The following is a 17,917-nucleotide window of genomic DNA, read 5'->3' on the forward strand; positions in this document are numbered from 1 at the left end:
GTATTCTTAAGTACACAATGGACATTTGATTGATTTCCAGCCCCTATCACTATCACTCAAGTTCAGACTCGTCGCCATGATTATAATATGATATTAAGAGTCCACATTTAACACATCCTACTACTGATAAGAATCCCAAATTGTCTTGTCTTATCAGTTACTGACACTGAGTGGATATTTTATGAGTAGAAGACGTACGTTCCTAAATTTCATCGTATGAAATTTTGGTAAGTGTCAAAACGAAGTGTGTATGGCTAACTGTATTCTTTTCACAACCGTTTGCCAATCCACTTCCATTACTTCCAATCAATAGCCATCATTTTATCATCATCAGTAGGCTATCCCCAAACGTTTGCCCATAGCCAGTAGATTATTCACAAACGTTTATCCGGTGATTGGACACAGATGCTTTTTTGGAACTCTGCTCTGTTTAACGTTTATTCACTTTTGAGAAGTAGTGAAAACCTTCGCCACACACAGAGAAATAAGTAAAGTTAATAAAATTAAAATATCAATAAAAGTATAAAATTACTTAAACAATAAATCAGTCGAGGGATAGTAAATTACTATATATAAACAATATGTGTCGATATTCATGTGGTTAGCGTGGCCGAATGGGTAAGCCGTCTGTCTGAGAAGTCTTGTCATAATCAACGCTATGACTATGATTATGGGGGTTGGACTCCCATCCCCACCACTTTTTAAATTTTTTCTTTTTCTTTCCCTTATTTCTCCAGAATGTTGCTAATGATAAATGCCCCACCCCTTTTTTCTTTTAGATCATATAATTTTTTTCTATTTTAGTTGCTTTTTATGTTTTAAAATATTGCAAATTGTAATATTCATCCCCTAACCGATCTTTTTCGATTGGTAAAAATTTTTGTAAATGAATTTTTAAAATCTCACTCAGAAACAGGGGAAAAAAGGAAATGAATACGTATCTCACTAGAAACAGAATAAACAATCAGAGGCAACAAAAAGTTCATACTAAATAGATAAATAGCTATAAATAATCCAAAAAAAAAATAATAAATAAATCTCTTCATCTAGAAAACAACCAAATGATCAGAGAGAAATAAAGTTATATTATTATATTTTAAAAATCTTGCTCAGAAACAAAATAATCAAGACAAAAAAATGAGAAACAAAAAAGAAAAGAAAAACTTGTTAAGAAACACCTAATAATCAGAGACACAAATAGATAAAAATAAGTAAATAATCTCGCTCAGAAACACGAACAAATGATCAGAAAGGGGGGGGGGGGGTAGGTGTCAGAATAGTGACTAGATTATTGGCACCTCAGGGGTTCAAGTAACAACGACCCATCATAAAATTAAAGTTATTTTGCTAAAAGTTATTACAGGATGTTAAATGTTTTCTTTGGTGGGTTATCACAAATTTGTCACGAAAAAAGTGGAGTGGGGTTCAAAAAGAGCTTGGGAAACACTGGCCTTTCAAACCTTTCAAATTTTAAACCTTTTGCGAGTAGCCTGGAAGCTATTGACAGATGTTTGTGAATAGTCATGTAGCCTATTTGCAACAGTTTGCGAAGATCCGTGCCTTGTCAAAAAGTCTTTTTTTTTGGCCATTGCTAGATGTGTAAAGTTGTAATATTCAAAATAAAAGTTAAAGATTTCATGCCCCTGGACATTATGTTCCATATTTTTATATCTTAACACGATTACATATTGGTCTCACAATCTTATCAGCACACGTCGCATAATATCTCAAAAGAAATCATTTTTGATTCCATTAACCATTCCTGGCAGAATTGTAGATATTGTCATGTATAGGTTTTTACATCTCATTCTCGAAGGAAGATAAAAGAAATTAATAATATGCACAAGGCATGTTCTCTACCTGAATGGGTAGGTTGGGATTAAATTCCAGTTTGCGATTACACATACAGTGCAATCCCTGGATAACGACAACCCTGAATAATGACCCTGGATTGTGACATTGATCTCTGGTCATGCTTTTTTGTTCTATTTCTTATTAATAAAAATGCCAAAATAGTAACATACATTTTTGTACAACCCCTGTTTGGGTAGGGTTGTGATCAATAAGTGAATGAATCCTGGGTCAACCGATTACAAGCAGCAAATAGTAGGAGTCAACAACTTGCATCCCAGATCAAAAGTATTCATGAAATTTGATTTGGCCAGAATTATTTTAGTAAATAGACCAAGATCTAATATTTTTATATGTGAAGGGAACAATAATCAAAAAAAATTCTAACTTATTCGTAATTATTTAGTATAAATACCATAAAAGAGTCTTGGCTACAATAATAATTTCGTAGAAATCAAATATCACCATTAAACATTAAGAAAACATTATGTACAAGTACAACATTTTGATCTCCTTGATGGAATATCAAACACCAATATGACTTAAATCAAGGTGAAAAGGATTGATCTTTCTTATCTTGTGACCTCCCGCTCTGGTTTCCGGCTACTTTGGTAGCTGGCAACCTGATCAGGTGTGTGAATACTACTTGGTGTTTGAATATTTTTGATCTGGTATCGTGTTTGATTATTACAGACCCGGTATTTGTTGTCGTCGACTCATGTTAAATTTATGATAAAGTTAGGTTTGATTGCAAAATTATTCCATCTCTTGGTCTTGTTCAAGAAAATAAGTTATTTGCTGATTCATGTAGTAACAATTTTTAATGTGCTTGGTCTGAAAAAATCAGAGGAAAAGTTGATTTTAAGAATCTTTGTTATCAAAATGACCTTTTGGTACAGCCTCAATGCACTGACTTCTGCTCCTATCATCTGCAAGCTGGCAAAAGTTATTGTAGACAAGCTTGGGGTAGCAGATTTCTTAAGCAAGCAATGGTTGGCTCAATAGATTTAAACAGCGGCATGGCTTTGTTTTTAAAATGAAGATCTGAAAAAATGTGTAGGAAACATTGCCAGAAACATTTTTTCTGATCTTTATCTTATACCAATACCCGCTCCTTAATACCAATACCCGCTCCTTAATTGATCACTTTCATTTTGCTTATAAAGTAGCCTGTCAAGAGTGGGCTGAGCACTACTTACCCTCAAAACAATGGCAATCCACATCAGAGAGTGAAAGTGTAACTGGTAAAACCTTTATGAATAGGAAAAATACATATTCTAATGTGGTTGGAGTATGTCTTATTACAGGCACTGGTCTGCGCATAGCATCGTTATACTCACAGGTCTCTACATGCCCCCTTTTGCTGTCATCTTGAAAACCCCGCAATAATGACACCCCTGGTTATCAACATAATTTTCTGGTCCTGAGTGATGTCGTTATCTAGGGGTTGCACTGTACTTAGGTTTAGTAGTATTTTATTCCTTCATGGATCGATTTCAATGCAAGATGCAAACAGCAAAGAAAATGAATGAAAGTCTGCAACAGCTTATTTAGTGGCCTGAAACAAGACATGATGTAACAAATTCACGAGAAAAGCACAACAACATGAGAACATCTCACAACAACCTCGATCGAAATGTCATACAGAAACATACAATAGAAATGCATATTATTCCCTACAACATGTTACTGATTAGTCTTTAAGTGAAAGTGACTTCAGATTTAATTTAGCCTCAGGTAAATATTTTCTCCAGGCAGTTAAGCTTAGTATGGCATTGATCAACTCCACATGATGAAAGTTAAGTTGAGGACAAATTTTGAGACCTCCAATTAACTTTGTTCACGAGAAGTAACTAGATGTTTCGCAAATTGTGAGATAACTGACTTAATACAAGATATCTTGCAATTTTTGAGACACCTAATGATATGCTAGATTGCAAAATATTTCAAGCAATGAGATAGTGACCTTTGTCACTTCATATTTCCGGGCATCACTGGGACTCACAGAAATAGGATTGTTGAAGCTATAACAAAAACAAAAATCGCCTTTATATGATGGTTTTGTATAAAACAAATATTTATTATGGGCAATTTATGGGCAATCCACAATTGAAACAAGGAAATAAAAGAGTCATTCAATGTAGAAAAAATGATTGATTAAAAGTTGTTACTTACTTACTAAATTCACCGCAAATTTCATTGTTCCCCCCAAGCGATGAAATCTAACAAAAAGAAAATATAGGATTTTTTCTTTTTCTTTTTATTAACACTAACTATGACTGATATTTATGGACAATAAAGATCTATTATTATTATTATATTTCATCAAATCCTAACAAAAAAATCTCGGATTTTTTGCTTTTCTTTTTATTAACACCTAGCATACGATTTGTGGATGAGAAGGATCCATAGTAGTGTCATTTAATGTACTGATGCGGTATTGAAAACACATTACTTTACTCTAATACTACTATGTTTATTGGATATGTGTGTTAGGGATGTGAGTAATCAGATACAGGTACTGTGCAATGCCAAATCATCTCATCCAAAATTTCTCCTTTGATATTTTTTTCCTCCTGAAAACAGTTTGTTTGCACTAGTCCCCACTTCGGTCTCACTTGTACTTTCATATGTTACCCACAATCATCAAAAGTAGAGAGCGGTGGGGTCCATCTGAAGCCTGGGATCGTGAAAATACGAATGAAAGAGTGTAATGGAGAGGCTTTGATCCAAAGCCTCTCCATTATCACTCTTTTGTTAGTATTTCCACAATCATCAAGAAGAAGAAGAATAAGTAAATTTAGACACTTGATTCCATTGAACATAGCTGAACTTCTGATAAAAGCCTTAGTATTATTCAGATTAGATTATCACAAATCCCTGTTAATTAACATCTCCAAAGAAAATATTAAAAAGCTTCAAGTTTCACAAAACAATGCTGCTAGACTAGTTCAGAAAAAAGACAAAAAAATCATCTGCTTCTAATCTTCTTACAGAGTTGCTTGGTTACCTGTTGAGAAATGCATCATCTGTAAAATATGTTCCATTGTCTTATAAAAATCTAAATAGTCATGCCCCTGCATATTTGTATGGCCTTGATCTGAAGGGGCAGTATAAGAGATGACAGCTGCTCCTTTTGATGATGATGATGATGATAATTAACCCAGCCATAAGGCAGTCACTTATGCATGTGTGTTTGTGTGTATGTAAGAGAGAGAGAGAGAGAGAGAGAGAGAGAGAGAGAGAGAGAGAGAGAGAGAGAGAGAGAGAGAGAGAGAGAGAGAGAGACAGAGACCATCACCTTTCACACCCAGGGTGATTTATACAGATGATCTCATATTATATCTCACCTTATATGCCTGTCCAGTCCTGTGATTCTCCTGTGCGCGGCTATGTGGTATGACACTCACCTTCAGATCTGAAGGTCCTGGGTTTGAACCCTGCTCTGAGCGGTGCATATTTGACTCCTTGGAAAAGGCTCTTTACTCACATTCTCTCACTGTATTCAGGTGTAACATGAGTTCTGGTCGTTGACAACATTGTCTCTGTCGAGAATGAAAATTTGTAATATCGCTTAACAGGTGCCAAGTCTTGTCATACATGTTACATGTGGCTGTTGGCCAGGGACCCTATGTAAAGCGCTTTGAGCATGTTTAGTGGATATTGCGCTTTATAAAATTTCAAGTTTTAAAAACAAATTTTTTATTACTGTCTCAGTCCCTAGTACCATTTCATTACAGATACATTTGAATATAACACATGATCTCTAGCAGTTTGCAAGACACCTGACGCCTTCTTTCATATCATTATAGTGAAAATTTCTTGTTTTGCATATTGAGTAGATCTATTAGGCGTCACTGAATCTGATACGACAATTAAAGGGTGCCAATTTACTTGTAGTTAATAATGTTTTATTTTTGCTAGATTTACAGAAATAAAAATTTTGTCTTTGAAATAGTAGACGAAGACGAGCTCCGAATAATCCGATTTCTCCTCAGCAACACAAAGATACAACCAAGGATATACGGGGCCACAAAACAGACGCAGTTCGAAAGTAACATCGGGACCCCCCAAGGAGATAGTCTGAGCCCGATTCTGTTCACAATATACTTAGAACACGCTCTGAAAGAAGTTCGAAAAGTCATTCCAAAACCAACGACTCATATTGAGAATGCAATCCCTAGAGAAATCGCCTATGCAGATGATGTCGATTTTATTGGATCAACACCAGCAAATATAGACATCATACAAAATACCCTCATGAAATATAACCTCCAAGTCAATGCCAATAAAACCGAATTTACAACAATATCGAGGAACAAAGAGGAATGGAAAAGAACAAAGAAAGTCGGCTCACTAATTGGAGACACCGAGGATGTACAAAGAAGAAAACAGCTATCAAACGCCGCACTCAGTAAACTCACCAATGTATGGATTAGAGGTGACAAAATAAAGAGAAAAACCAAACTGAAACTGTACCATGCTCTTGTAAAACGGTACTTCTGTATAACTGCGGCACTTGGGCGTTGACAAAATCCGAAGAAGAACATCTGGATGCCTTCCATCGCACACAGCTAAGAAGGGTACTGGACATCAAATACCCCAAAAAGATCTCAAATGAATCACTCTATAAGATCACAAAAGAAAGACCAATCTCCCTTGACATTTTACAACAACGATGGCAACTTTTCGGTCACATACTACGCAGGGACAAAAACATACCAGCAAACCAAGCCATGTCGGGATACTTCCAAAAACACGGGAACCTTTTCAGAGGAAGACCGATCACAACACTCCCTGTGATCCTAAACAAAAACCTCACAACACTTGGACAAAGCATTAGTCTCATAACGGCAGGGGACCTTGAAAATCTGAGAACCCTAGCAGAGGACCGGCAATATTGGAGACACCTCACACAGGAAATACTGGAAACAGCCAAGGCGACCCGATCTTTCGGTCGAGACGCGAAAGGCATCTAAGTCAAGTCAAGTCAAGTCTTTGAAAATGTTATTGTTTCTCCTTTCAAAACACATCCTATTTATTAATGTTTCTACACTAACAGAATAAACCCTTGTCAAACGAATATACTCAATGCAATATTTTTATCACTAGAGTCAAAATCAGATCTTAAGCCATGTGACATGCACATAAGACCACAAAGCGAATATTTCAAATCAAAACAATGAAAATAACCAAAGCCAAACATGCTGAGGAACAAGGCATAAATACCAGACTGTCCATTTAACCTTTATCTGTATCTTTACTACAGTCGTATATCACATTGTAACTTTGATTTTACACAGGTGAAAGCATGGAGGACTTCCGACAGATTTATCAGAGACTATGCAGAGATCATCATACTGACATTCAAGACAGTGTTTTAGAGAAACTGAAAAGGTATGTACTCCTCCTAAAATTCGATAAATGTAGTCCACTGCCTTTAGGTTGTGAAATGTAGGAGTGAACCTGGTGTAAAAAAAAAACTGAATTTAGAATGTTAAGTCCAAATGTAACAATAAAGGTTGTAAGTGTATCTGAATCGAGACCTTATTATATAAATTTGATAAAGTAATTAATAATTCAATCTTGAAACATTTAGCTGGTTTTGAATTTTGTTTAAATGATGAAAATCAAAAACTTTGAGACCATAAAAATTTGCTGGCTTTAATTCTTTGGTGTCATGACAATAATTCTTTCTCTCATTCTTAATCTCATTATAACTGAACACCTGTCCGTTGCTGAAGCCTTAGCTGCATCACTTTTAATGCTTCCTGGGTAAAAGCAGAAAAATTGGATGTAAGATTACAGTAAATTCAAACCCTACCATTAGAGGGTTAGGTGTGAGAAAAACTTTTTACATGTATTATATCACATCCCATCAGAGATGGCCATAAGGTTTAGAAGTCCCCCCCATGTCATGTTATTTTGTCTATGTTCAAAATGTACGTGTCTAATAGAAATTTCACAACATGAGGATAAAATATTGCAAAACACTTGTAGGTTGTTAGAAAAACAGAACAAAACAAAAGAAACTGATTAAGCTCTACTACATACATGATTCTATTTTTATTGTTGTTTGTCTTGATTGTCGTCGTCATCTTCATCATATTAGATCTGTTAAGTACGAGGGTGGCTGGAAAGTTTTGCAATTTTCCTTATAATTTCAAAGCTATTTGACCTAGAACCTTCATATGTGGTATAAATACTTTTAAATCAATTAAGCTTTGATGTGTCAAAATTTCTAAGGTCTATGATATCTCTGGCTGATGAAATCTCTTTTGTCCTATTACTGGGTAACAACCTTGGTCAAAATAAACAAATGAAAATGTCTGCACCAAAAGATATTTGAATCAAGTAGTGAGCTGTTATTGAATTTCTGAAAGCTGAAGGCTGTTTACTCTTTGAAATCCATATCAGAATGAAGCGTGTTTATAGTGAAGCTTTAATTGATTTTAGCACTGTTTGGCGATGGGTAATGTTCGTGGAAGGAGGAAACCAGATCGAGACAAACTTCAAGATCAAATTTGTTGGGAGAGGTCCCGAAGTGCCTCGAACATCAGTAATCAAACTAAGTCGAAAACATGATTCTGACAAATCGGCGTGTTAGACAAAGTGACATGAAAGAGCAATGAAAAACAATTTGCTTCAAACTAATGAAAAGGAATTGAGATGAAGGTGATGCCTTTATGCAGCAAATAGTCACTGGAGGCAAATCATGGGTCCACCATTATGTCCCAGAGAGCAAACGCCAGTCAATGGGATACCAACACAAGAACTCTCCTTGTTAACAAAAGTTCAAAGTTGTGGCGCCAGCTAGAAAAGCACTGCTCATGATTTCCTGGGACTTTGAAGGTATTGTTCATATCTCAATATATTGCATGCTGGAAAAACTTAGAGCTAGACTGAAAAGAGTGTGACCCCACATGATAACTCTCGACCCCACATAAGTCAACAAATTCAAACTGCACTGATGAAAATAAATTTCGCTACCTTGCCACATCCACCCTACAGTAACGATCTAGCACTTTCAGATTTTTTCTTATTTCCTAAATTGAAGGAGTTATCTCAAAGAAAATCACTATGAAAGGGATAAAAATATAGAGGCTGCTGTCCAATCTTGGTGTAGAGAAAAAGGACGTTAGTTTTTTGCCCATAGGATGTGTCAAATGGTGCGGTGTTGGCAGCTCTGTTTTGGTTGTGACAGTGACAACGTCGAAAAATAAAGTAAGCACTCTGTAGCTGAGATTTTAAGCTTTCTTTTGTTGTATTGTTTAACGAATTATTCTCAAAACTGAGGGAGTTATTACGAAAATTGCATGCAAAACTTTTCAGCCCACCCTTGTATGAAGCAAGTATCTCACATGAAAAGTAACCCCCATTTTACAAAATATATTTTACATACTTTTTTACAAGAAACTTTTATTATGGGAATATATTTGATAAGGATCTTTTAAATCAAGGGGTTGTCCAGTTTTAACACCTGGCTTTGCCCTCGTCTTTACAAATCATATGTTAACTGTTTATGGTTTGTTACCATTACAATCCTTGATTAAGTTTAGATGAATATAAATTATATAATCAATCTTTTACAGTTCAAATTATGTAGGACCTAAAGATAGAGCAGTCCTTGACCTTTCAACCAATAGTTTGACACCAAAGACTTGCTGTGTCCTCGGAAAAGCCTTGGCATCAGATAGGACATTTGTTGAATTGAAGTTTTCTGACTGTATGCTGCACGATGAAGGTATGATTGATATTCTGTTTAACTTGGATAATTTAATTTCTTTTCTTATTCTTTACCTCTAAATAAATTGGACTGGTGTAATGTTTCTCCAATTTGTCTCTTTCAAGGCTGTTGAAGTGAATGAGTCTTTCGAATTGTAATTTCCAAGAATTAATTTGCTTATAATTTCAGTTTTCTCCAAGAGAGCAGTCACAGTTATGGGACTCGGGCGTCATTGAAGGCAGTTTCACTTTTCTGTTATTGTTCTTGTCGAAAGAGCAATGCTATTTGTCATATTAGAATATAATCTCACCCTGACCAGGAATGGTAAATTAATAATTCCTTTTGACTCCTTTTACAACATACAGTTGCAGTGGCACACCTCCACATTGCTTGACCATATATACATAAACCAGTAGGATCCAATACAAGTCTGTAATGAATACATCATGTTTTTTAGTATAGATGGAGTAACAGCCAGAGACATCAAATGTATGCATTTTAACACACACCCTCAACTCACTTTGACTGGATTTGATATCATATGCTTTCTACATGCAAAGCTATAACTATAGCTTTAAAACCAATGTCTTTCAAAAGGATCAGAAGCTTTGCTTATAATGAAAACCAACACGAACAATTTGCAGACAATCACTAAAAATATAAGAATTCTTAGAAATGTTCAGAACATGAACAATTTTGGGATAGAATTAGAGACAAAGTCCATTAAACACCAAGATAAGGAAATGGAAGAGGGGAAGTGGGGGGGGGGGGGGGGGGGGGGGCAAGGGAATTATGATCAGTGACGCATTGTCTTGGTAATGATAGTTATTAATTTTGTTTTGTTGAGAAGTTTTATTATTTCATATATAAGTTTGATAAACTTGTTTTGTCACCATTAATGAAATTGGCTTGATTATAGTAGATTATAAAAAATTAACGATGTGGTGTCAAGCTAATGGATACCTTCATGAAAACGCAATGTTTGAAAGTTATCAATATTGTTCCTTTTATTATCGATTATAATTATTATATTTAGGTATTCTTGGAATGGAATGGAGACTGAGTAAAATGACCATTGAAAGATTGTGATTTGTTGTTATAAGCATAATTCGCAATGGCTTTATTGTTCAAGTATTTTGGTTCTCAATTCTTTTTTTTTTTGTCATTCAGCTGTCCAAGGGTTAGCTCAAGGTCTTGCTTACAACACGTTCTGTCGGAAACTTGACTTGAAGGTAAATATCAAAGGAGATATCTTATGGATGAATCACATAATGACCCAGCACCACATATAGGGTTATCATAGCTCAATTGCTTGAGCACTCAACTCACGAGAAAAGGGGCTGGTTTAAGTCCAGAGTTCTGTTGAGGTTTAAAAAAAAACCTCTTTATTCACCTGACAGTGATTGGGTTGCTGGGTCTGTTAGATCCGATGGGATGTACTTTGTTTTAGTCTATTATTCTTCTGTTTTTTTTGGGTTTTTTTTGTCTGACTCTTCTGTCCATCCAGCAAAGATAAAGTAGCTGGATATTTTGATCTAGTGGATATTACTTTGAAGTAGAGAACTTTTCCATTCAAAAGGTATCATGCATTTAACCAGTAGATTTTTGACCAATCAAAACACAGAATTTACAAACCCCACTCGGAAAAACATAACTGGTCTTTTACAAACAGTAGAATGATGAAGTTGTTATTGATTTTGGACCACCAGTTGGATGGTTAGTTCTCACTAGATTCTTTGAACCAAACTATAAACGTTTGAGGTTACACATAGTTTCGTGTTAATACAATTGATCAGGTGGAAAGAACAGTGAGTGTTTTTACATAAACGCACATCACTGAGGTAATACTTGTAAAGTTCTCATAGTTCTTCTCTTGTTTACTGAATAATGGCTGTTCGTTCTTCTGAATAAGGTCAAGAGGCATGGTTATTTTCTCCTCTACCTCAAGTTAATTGTCGTTGTCTATTTAATTTGTGCATATCTAGTGGTATGAAATTCACTGTCAGATCGGAACATCCTGGGTTTGAGTCCTGAGCGACAAAGAGTTGAGTCCTTGGAAAAGGCTCTTTACTCATATTTTCTCACTGTACTCAGGTTGTAAAATGAGTGCCTGGCCGTTAACACTGTTGTCTCTGTCTGAAAAATAATTTTAGTATCGCTTAACAGGCTCACATGTTAAGTGTTACTTTTGGTAAAGCACTGTGAGCATGTTTAGTGGATAATGTGTTATATAAAAGCTCAAGTGTTTAAAAAATTCATTTTATTTTTAAAAATTTTTCACGAATTGAAATGAAATTTTGCTCAACTGCTATAAAATGACTACTTTTTTTCACAATGCTCTTTGACCATTTTTGTGTTACAGTTATTGGAATGTATTTGATTGAGATCAAACAGTTTGTGCTGCGTGGGAATATATATCTAAGTACATATTTACAAGTCAGGTGACTGAGTACAAATTTTTGGTTCATTTAATATTTTTCTGACTATAAATGTGATAAAGTAATGTCCTATTTAAAGTGTGACAAGCAAGCTACTTTCTGTTTTATAATATGGGAACCGAGATACACTCCAGCTCCATGGACATTATGGATCAGATGAACTTTTCCATTACATCTATGATACCAATACAATTTGGGTTATTAAACTCGTCAATTAGTACATTAGGATTATCACAGCTGATAATGATATTGATGATAGTATTATTGCTTTTTAATCTGTAGATAATTATGAAATAATGTGTTAACGTTTTTCTCTTTTATAGGGCAACAATATTCGTGGTGCAGGAACTGAAGCTTTGGGTAAGATGTTGAGGCATAACAAGAGTCTGATCAGGTGAGTTTCCTCCCAATTAATGGTCCCTCCCACCTAATGCTTCCTTTTTGATTGGCTTTGTCACTAGATTTGATGTTGATGATACATGTAAGTTCATAAATAATGATTACTAATTTAAAAAAAAAAGAGCTTTGTAATTTGTTATTGTCGCCCACCTTTTTCTCTTTGTTTTTCTCATTCTCATCCACCTACTTCTCATCATCTTCACTGTCACATTTGTTGTCATTCTCATCACCACCACCACCAACACCACCACCACCATCATCATCATCATCATCATCATCATCATCATTTCTGTCATTATTATCACCATCATGGATCAAGACCTGATTATACCTCTATATCCTCACAATCATTCTAATAAAACTTACTTATTTATATATCCCACCAGTTTGTGTCTAGAGTGGAATGCGACAGGAATGCTGGATGGATCGTTTGCTGTGTTCTGTGATGGCCTTGGCTCCAATTCATCGCTTAGGGCTTTAGATCTTCGAAACAACCAGATTAGCCATGACAGTGTTACAGAGTTAGCTTGTGCCCTTAAGCGTAACATGCATCTTCGGTCTCTGGGTAATTGGCAGTCTCTTTCTTCATATCCACCACCTCAACCAGTATTATGTCGGGTTAAAACAGATGGAGAAAAGGGACTTAAAGTTAAACTGGCCAGACATTTCAGATTATAGTTTTTGATCATTTTGAGTAACTATATCTATATCTATCTATCTATCTTCTTCTTCTTCTTCTTCTTCTTTTTCTTCTTCTTCTTCTTCTTCTTCTTCTTCTTCTTCTTCTTCTTCTTCTTCTTCTTCTTCTTCTTCTTCTTCTTCTTTTCTTATTTTATTATTATTATTATTATTATTAGTATTATTATTATTATTATTATCATTATTGTTATTGTTATTATTATTATTATTATTATTATTATTATTATTATTATTATTATTATTATTATTATTATTATTATTATTATTATTATTATTATTATTAGTATTATTATTATTGCAATAGTTACTATTCACATTACTGTCACGATTGTTATTGTTATTATTATTATTACTTCCATTTTACTATTGGTACCATGAATATTAGTTTTGAATTTTTTCATTTTCTATATTTTCAAGTAATTGGTCAAAACATTTGAATCTGCTCCAAATCATTTTATTATTATGTTTTTTTGGTTTTTAAATTTGTTTTTTTAATTGACAGATCGGCATATATATTCATTTAATTTTCCCCTTCTCTCCTATCCTGCTCGTTTTTAGATTTGCGTTGGAACAATTGTGGATTACTAGGAGGGCGTGCTATCCTGGAGATGCTTCAAACCAATAAAACATTATGTCGTATAGAACTTGCCGGAAACAATGTACCATCAGATATAGCCAAATCCATAGGTTTGTATTTGTGTTCTTTCATAAATCATGCCTTACTGTCACAATTGGTGAACACCTAAGGATGAAGAATATTTTAAGGATGAAGGAAGTAAGCAGAATAAAGACAATACAGTGGTCATCGCCTAATCACCTATCTCTTCAGTGACATTGTTTCTGGGTATTAGTCGGATTGGGTTATTAGACAAAGATACCAGGGGGAGGAAGTAGGGTGTGGGGGAGAATCTGGGGAAGAGTAGATGCTGAAAAAGTGGCAAGAATAAGTAAAGTTTTGCTCATTAATTTCTTGGATAAGATTGCCCATTAGTTTGTTTTTTTTCCAACGGCATTACTAATTTGTCTTATTTAACATATTTAAATAAAATTTTTGACCTGTGTGACCAGTTGGTTTAGGCTGTGGTCTACCACTCTTTCCCAACTAAAGACAGTATCCTTGTAATGATGAAGCTAGAATTCAAATTACTTGTCAGGAATATCAGTGAATTTATCCTGTTTTATAAACTGGAGTCGGAGACACATTGCATGAACAATTTTTGTGACTCAATCGCTTTAATCTCACAGATCGATCCTCATCGTCCAGGTGTTCTAATCCGACTAAGGTGTAAAGGGGTCTTCTTATATGAATATGTTAATTATTATGAGGCTAATTCTGTTGTAAACATTAAGATACTTCTCTGTGAAACAAATTTTGATTCTCTTCTGCAAAACAGTTCAATTAAGATTATATTGATTAGTTAAGAAGAATATTGAGCTATAAGACAAAGAAGCAGAAATGTTAAAGGGGTGTTTTTAATAGAAAAAAAATATGTTACACAAACAAGGTGTGTTGATAGATAATAATAATAATTATAACAATACTGATGATGATGATAATAATAATAATAATAATAATAATAATAATAATAATAATAATAATAATAATAATAATAATAATAATAATAATAATAATAATGCTGAATATTCATATAGCTAGGTAACTGCGAGACATCAGACACTAAGCACTTAAATTACAAATTATTTTAACAGGAACACACACACACAATGCACAAACCAGTCACCTATCTTGTTTTTTCATATCATCATCATCTACTAAAATCAAAACAGAAAAGTTTTAAGCTAACGTTTTAAAAATAGACAATAGTGACCATATTTCTAAAACCAACTGATGAAAAAATCAAAGGAAGTTTACTTATTGTTTACTTCTGTGCGGCTATGAGGTCTTGTGGTATAATACTTGCTTTCAGATCGGAAGGTTTGAGCCTCGCTCAGGGCATAGTTAAGTGTTCGGAAAAGACTCTTTGCTCATATTATCTCACCATGTACTATCTCGCTCCGAAAATTTGTGATATTGCCTCCTACATGCTACGTGGGGCCCCTTTTGTAAAGCGCTTTGAGTGCATTAAGTGGATATTGGATTACTTATCATGCATTAATGCAGAGAGATAATTGTAATCAGTGTTTAAGTGGTGATGTCATTTCAGAGGAAATACTATTGAGGGATGTTGATAATTTGAACAATGAAGATATCCATCATATATTATCTTTACAGAGACAGCTGTAAGCAACAATGCAGATAGGCAGGCTGTGGTGGATGAAAACTTCAAGCGTACTCAGACCATGGCACAGCACATCAGAGAGCTGGAAAAGGACAAGAAACTTCAGGTATTTTCTTTAGCCTATTATAACAAAACTTCATTTTCCCCTAAAATTACAGTTTCTTCTATTATTTATCTTTCTATAAATCTAGACCTAGCCATTTTTAGCAAGACCACAGTATTAGCTTTGCAAATTGATGAAAACTGTATGATTGGATATCAGAGAAAACTCGAACTTCACCCATAAATATTTATTGAAGTGAAAATTATGTATTCTTGGCATGCTTTTACAATAATCATTATGGCTATGCCACTACTCATAATGCTAATACTCACTAAAAGTCTATCGTTTAGATGTTTTATGAACAATCTTAGATGGTCTAGTGCTGAAAAGAAGTGTTGACATTTGTCGTGTCATTGGAGACTCGTCGTGGTGATGAGTCCCATTCATTCACATCAAATACAACATAGTTCTTATCAATCCCACTCACCAAGAGCTTTCAACTTAATTTTATATGGATTATAGTTATCCCAGGGTTTTCCACATAAAATATTACCCCATTTTTGACAATTATTGACTATTTACAGATCCATGACCTCATGTCTACAATAGAACAACAGGAGGATATTCTACGCAAGTCTAAAAAGTAAGTATGGCAAGCAGATCATTTTTTGATTTAGATGATTTAAAAAGAAAATTTACTTAAAAATAATTTTGACCTTAACAAAGGACATTGATCTTTAACTTGTTTCCTCGACAAATCTCATCAGAACTTGACCTTTAAAAAAATGTAAGGATATCGCTCAATAACTTTTTATGGTGGACAAACATCACATGGAGATGGATGTGCTTCCTTTTCAATCCTTATCAAGCATGATTTGAGTTTCTTCTTTTATGATCTATTTTCACCAAGAGAGTAGTAGCAGCAGTGTGACATGAGCTTAAGTAAAACTTGGATCAGTGGAGCCAAAGTCGCATTGCTGTTTCTGATTTCTTATTAAAACCATATGATATTGTGTGTGACATTGCGACATTATTGTTTGGCTCTTGCCTTAGGTTCAAGTCCTGTTCTTGGTAGAACAAACGCGAGTTTTTTGGAAAAGGCTCTTGACTTACTCATTTTGAAACTGCTTTCAGATAAAAATGTTTACCTTGCTGGTAACAGCATTGTCTATGTGGGGACAAATGTAATAGCACCTCTCTGGCATCTTGTCTCATCCAACATGTTAAGTATTCTTGTTGGCTTGGGCCCCCTTGTAAAGCACTTTGAGTACATAGAGTGGATATTGCACAACATGAAATTTTTTTTTTTTCTTTTGTCAGGTTAAAGTAAAATATAATCCAGCTTGTAGAGGATAGATAGCAATAATCAATGTGATAAATCCTGTGCTAAAAGTTTTAATTAAAACAAAAATATTCATTGAATTTTGCTGATTCTGGGTTCAATCAGTAGTGAGTACTTGGTAGAATTGATATACGTTTTAAAGACTTTGGTGTTTGATGTTATTATTTGATCTAGTTTTCATCTTCATAAAAATAAATTTAATATCAATATTATTGTCCTTCATAGAGCATCTTCACATCAGATCGAGAATCTTCAATTTTCTTTAGATGAGAGGAAAGGCGCATTTAACTCACTGGCTGCCAAGTAAGAGACATTATAATCATTTGTAATCTATATATATATGCTTTTGTGTGTGAGTGTGTGCATTTTTTTTTTTTTGGTGTATGTGCTTAGCTTTGCAGGGTGTTGACTTATTTGAATAGGTTTAGAAATTGGAAACGAATATGTCAAGTTTCAGTGTAGAAATGTCTATTTTCACTCTCAGCAGTGACACCGAGTTCTTTAATCACAAATAAGTGATTATTAATTTTTTTTTTTCTGGCCTTATATCACGGTTGACTCTTGGGTTTCGTCTGGTCTTGATACTTGTCTCTTGGTGGCATAGGTTACTGCTGTCTCTATGAAAACAGTCAGGTCTGTAGTTATAGCAAGATGTATAAAATGAGAAATTATTTATTTGAAATAAATCAGTTTTGCCTTTTAAGGGTTAAATCTCTCATCCTATGTGTTTAGTGTTGCCCTTGGCTTGAGACCTTTGTAAAGCGCTTTGAGCATGTTAAGAGGATATTGCGCACTATAAAAACTCAGTTTTTAAAAGTTTTTTTGTTGTTGTTTTTTTTTTGTGTTTTTTTTTTGAAATCACTATTATCACACGGTTCCCACTCTGACAGTTTTGACTCCTTAATGTGTTTTTGTTTTTAATTTCCTATCAGGTTATCCATGGCAGAGACAGAGCTTGCATTGTCGGAGCAGAAGGTGAATGAGTTTAATTCAGCAGTGAATAAATTGAAGGTTGAAATGCAGGAGATGGCTGTCAACCATTTGAATGAGACCAGAAGGGAAAAAGAGGTTAGAAAGTTGTATTGATCATTTTGATTGATATTATTGTCATTTTCAACATCTTAGACAATATTATCATTGTCAATATCATCGTCAGCATCATCATCATCACCATCGTCG

At 34.5% G+C, this 17,917-nt stretch overlaps 1 protein-coding gene across 1 annotated transcript in view; it reads left to right on the forward strand.

Moving 5' to 3' along the window:
* Positions 1-17,917, forward strand: part of LOC144972659 (leucine-rich repeat-containing protein 45-like) — a 33,577-nt gene that overhangs the window by 1,220 nt on the left and 14,440 nt on the right. The window contains exons 1-11 of the mRNA XM_078914139.1: positions 1-227; positions 7,155-7,248; positions 9,444-9,595; positions 10,748-10,809; positions 12,339-12,409; positions 12,801-12,979; positions 13,672-13,800; positions 15,347-15,459; positions 15,981-16,039; positions 16,964-17,041; positions 17,671-17,806. The exon at positions 1-227 is cut by the window's left edge and continues 1,220 nt beyond it. Of these exons, the coding sequence (XP_078770265.1) occupies positions 7,163-7,248; positions 9,444-9,595; positions 10,748-10,809; positions 12,339-12,409; positions 12,801-12,979; positions 13,672-13,800; positions 15,347-15,459; positions 15,981-16,039; positions 16,964-17,041; positions 17,671-17,806 (1,065 nt within the window). The 5' untranslated portion in view covers positions 1-227; positions 7,155-7,162. The remainder of the gene's footprint in view (positions 228-7,154; positions 7,249-9,443; positions 9,596-10,747; positions 10,810-12,338; positions 12,410-12,800; positions 12,980-13,671; positions 13,801-15,346; positions 15,460-15,980; positions 16,040-16,963; positions 17,042-17,670; positions 17,807-17,917) is intronic.

Source organism: Berghia stephanieae, chromosome 5, assembly GCF_034508935.2.
Source record: "Berghia stephanieae isolate SIO BIC M18660-M18661 chromosome 5, UCSD_Bste_1.3, whole genome shotgun sequence".
NCBI lineage: Eukaryota > Metazoa > Mollusca > Gastropoda > Nudibranchia > Aeolidiidae > Berghia > Berghia stephanieae.